This window comes from Charadrius vociferus, unplaced genomic scaffold (genome assembly GCF_000708025.1).
Source record: "Charadrius vociferus isolate BGI_N301 unplaced genomic scaffold, ASM70802v2 scaffold1041, whole genome shotgun sequence".
NCBI classification, from domain to species: domain Eukaryota; kingdom Metazoa; phylum Chordata; class Aves; order Charadriiformes; family Charadriidae; genus Charadrius; species Charadrius vociferus.
Genome location: NW_009646843.1, coordinates 1,294,005 through 1,297,625, shown reverse-complemented (window position 1 = coordinate 1,297,625; position 3,621 = coordinate 1,294,005). Strand labels below are relative to the sequence as shown.

The 3,621-nt window shown below is 59.2% G+C and overlaps 2 protein-coding genes across 2 annotated transcripts in view; one reads left to right on the top strand and one right to left on the bottom strand.

Annotated features, from left to right (window-relative positions):
• The window catches only part of NOP16 (NOP16 nucleolar protein), a 2,869-nt gene extending 1,838 nt beyond the window's left edge, over positions 1 to 1,031 (top strand). Inside the window, exons 4-5 of the mRNA XM_009893559.1 lie at positions 526 to 632; positions 888 to 1,031. Coding sequence (XP_009891861.1) covers positions 526 to 632; positions 888 to 1,031 — 251 coding nt within the window. The remainder of the gene's footprint in view (positions 1 to 525; positions 633 to 887) is intronic.
• A 1,483-nt stretch (positions 1,032 to 2,514) lies between these two features.
• The window catches only part of ARL10 (ADP-ribosylation factor-like 10), a 4,037-nt gene continuing 2,930 nt past the window's right edge, over positions 2,515 to 3,621 (bottom strand). Inside the window, exons 2-4 of the mRNA XM_009893548.1 lie at positions 3,501 to 3,615; positions 3,126 to 3,301; positions 2,515 to 2,691 (exon numbers count right to left, since the gene is read on the bottom strand). Coding sequence (XP_009891850.1) covers positions 2,515 to 2,691; positions 3,126 to 3,301; positions 3,501 to 3,615 — 468 coding nt within the window. The remainder of the gene's footprint in view (positions 2,692 to 3,125; positions 3,302 to 3,500; positions 3,616 to 3,621) is intronic.

Genomic DNA, 3,621 nt, shown 5'->3' with positions numbered 1-3,621 from the left:
GTGTCCCCCCCCCGGCAGCAGTCAGCTGGGGGTTCCCAGCCAGGCTGGAGCTGAGCCGGGAGCCAGGACTGCAGCTCTGCCATTCTCCTGTATCCTCTGTCTCATGAATCTCCTTTTCCCTCTGCTGCTTTTTTCACGGTATTTCTGCCTGCAGCCCCAAGAGGGCTCTTGTCACTTTGAAACCAGGCACCATGGTGACAAGAAACTGTGGCTGTAGTACCCTACACGTTTTGGTGGTGAGCTGGGCAGCTCTGAACAGTCACACTCTGCAGCCTGGGTAGAAAGGCTCCACTCCTCGCAGTGGCCTGGATCCCTGTAGCCTACGCGGAGGGCTGTTGTTTTATTTGTTTTCCTGCATGATGGTGCTGGGAAGCAGCCCTGTGTGTGCGAGCAGTGGAGCGGTCCTGCAGGAGTCGCCTCCTTTCTGCAGTACTGGCAGGGCTCCATCCTGGGAAGAGGCTGGAGACTTCCAAGGTACTGTGTGCTTTCCTCCCCTGCTTCATGGTGTCTCTGTTCTCTGCCTAGAGATGGAATATGAGGCCAGTCTCCCTGAGAAGAAATCAAACACGCTCTCACGAGACCTCATTGACTACGTCCAGTACATGATACAGAACCATGGGGAGAACTACAAGGTAAGTACTGCCTGTCCCAGAGCGATTCACTCCTGTCTCTTCTGCAGGATGGGAATTGCTAATCTCTCTGTCCTGGATGCTGTTTCGCAGTCAGCTTATTGTTAAGAGGAAGCAGTGCTTTGAACCTTGGCCAGATCCTTGTCTGACTCAGGCACTGATCACAGCCGGCCTGGGTGGGCCTTCGGAGCGTGGCTGGGCTGGTTTGGTGTTTGCTCTTGAGGCCGCTCCTCTGACTTACCTTCTCCTTCGTCACAGGAAATGGCTCGAGATGAGAAGAACTACTACCAGGATACTCCCAAGCAGATTAAGAGAAAGATCAACGTGTACAAGAATTTCTATCCTGAGGAGTACAAGGATTTCATTGCATCACTCAAGCAGGAAAAGATGGACATGCAGTGACTGCCGTTTTTTCTCCAGTTTCTGCAAGTGCAGGCTTGACGCGACCATTTTCTGAACTGAACAGGGACCGACAGGTGACAGTCACAGGCTCAGCGCCAGCAAGCTGAGCTATGCAAAACCTCTGGTGATGGAGGAAGGACCTTCATCAGATAGAAACAGTAATAACGAGGCATGAAAAACTCTTGGCTGTGGCTTGTGGCATTGGGACTGAATGTGCTACGCAGCCAGCACTTCTTTTGCCTTGGTAAAATAAATTACTCTTTCAAGCTGGTGTGAATGTCTGGCTCATGGGCTCTCGCTTGGCGCAGTCCCACTTTGGGGAGCTCCTGGTGCAGATCCACGGGCCATGGGCATCAGGTGCACGTCACCCTCTGCAGCAACGGGGCTGGGGGCCTGCGAGGTGCGGGCAGCACCTAAGCCTTTGCTGATTTCCCTGTAGGCAGCAGAGGTTGGAGCAGGGCCACGTGCTGTTTCCTTCCCCCACGAGCGACCTTCCTGCCTGCAGCTTGGGAGACCAGACTGGGGGTCCCTTCCCTGCCAAAGAGCTGGAGGGCAGCACAGATTGATCAGCCTCTTTTATTGACCAAAGGAAGGAGCAACTGTACAAAAGGTTTCGCAGCAGAGACTAGCTGGCACACGCTCCCTTTCCCCGATGTGCTCCCCAGCTTCCCTGATGGATTTTCCAGGACCAAGCGCCCCGTGGCCTGACCCAGCAGCCTCCTGCCTGCAGGCAGAGCTTCCTGAGGTCCCTCAGCCTGGCTTCTTCCCCTTTTCCCTGGGGCAGCCGAGACGGAGGGAGACCAGGCAGGGGGGACAAATGCCTGCTGAGCGCAGCAGCCCGTCTTTACCCGTGTTCGGGGCTGCCCGATACCTGCCTTCATCTCCAGAACAGGGCTTTAAATACAGAGTTGGGGGAATTGAGAGCTGTGCTCAGCCCCGGTGAGGGACAGCCTGAGCTGATTATTCCCACTGGTGTGCACTGTACTGGCAGGGCTGTGGTGCAGAGCTGTGCCAGCAGCAACTCCTTGTGTTTTTTGGGAGGGGGAGCCCATCTCCTGGGATGACCAGTCTGTGCCAGTAGGTGAGAGGGGTACCTCGCTTGTCCAGCCCCATTAATTTAATATCCTGCAGGGCTGCTGTGAAGGTGTGGGGTACTGCCCTGTGCTGCACGTTCCCACTCACCAGGAGGTAAGAGCCGTGCTTGTGCCTCCATCCCAAGGGAGATTTCATCCTTGAACTGGAGGAGGCAGCTGTCCTCTCCCCATGGCAGAGAGCAGAGCCCGCTGCTCGTGTTCCCTGAGGGCAGCCATGCCACAGCTCAACCCCAAAGCTCATGGGGTGCAGCAAACACCCCAGCACTGGCAGCCTGCAACCAACGAGTCTGAGCTCCAGCAGTACCCACCCAGCCGCCTCCATCCTTGCACCGCAGACCCCGAAGAGGAGCTGTGCCGGGGGTGGGGGCTTATCTGCCCCCCGCGCGGGCTCAGGGCTGGGAGAGCAGGGTGACCAGCAGGCTCTTCACATGGAGGACACTGGTGGCGGTGCTCAGGCTGGCCCAGGTCGCGCTGGTGGGCAGGAGGAAGAGCTCCCGCTGCCCGCTGAGCGTGTGCAGGGCCAGCTCCTCCCGCAGCTCCGCTGCACTCAGGGCATCGCTCTTGTCCTGCGAGGGAGAGAGGTGGTCGCTCAGGAGGGGAGCAGTGCTGGGAGCCACGCTGCTGGCTGGCAGGATCTCCGTCCTGCCTGTGCGGTCCTGGCAGGGATCGTGCGCAGGCAGGGCTGCCTCGCTCTTGCGCTGGAACCGCTTTGGCGCAAGCTAATGGGAAGCAGCACCAGGCACGCGCTTGGCTGCCTGCCTTGGGAATGTATTTCCCCTCGGCGATTTTGCATGCTGCTGCCTGGGTGCTCTCCTGAAACTCGTTAGCTGGGGCACTGCTAATGGCAGACTGGAGGAGACAGGCCCTGAGAAATCAGATTTTGCAAGAACTGGTGGAGTTTGGGTATCAAGATTTCCCCTCGGGGCCCTGGGGAGGGACAGTTTCACTGGGAACAGCTCTGGGGGCAGCTGGAGGGATGGACAGACAGACAGACACCCACCTGCTTGTTGGCCAGCACCACCAGGGGCAGCCGGGGCTCGGCAGCCAGCAGCGCATGCAGCTCCTGGCGTGCCGTCAGCAGGCGCGACCTGTCCACCGAGTCCACCACAAACACCAGTACGTGGGCCTGGCTCAGGTAGTGGGGCCAGTACGCTCGCAGGTTCTGGCTGCCGCCCACTGTGGGAGAGGGGCAGGATCAGGCACCGGTGTGGGGGTGAGTGGGGCTGCCACCTCCCCGTTGCACCCCGGGGAACCAGACCTCCCATCACCAGGGATTATCAGTGTCCCCAGCCCGGTGCTGGCAGGCAGGGGGGAGGACCCTCCAGGCTCTGCAGGCTCAGCCCTGGGGGACACACTGGGGCCAGGGCAGCCTTACCCTCCAGCAGGTCCATCTCCAGCCCACCGACGAAGAGCTGTGCAGAGTTGAAGCCATGAGTGGGTGCGATGCGGTCCCTGGCTGTCTGGCTGCAGATGTAGGGCAGGCCGCTGCTCTTCCC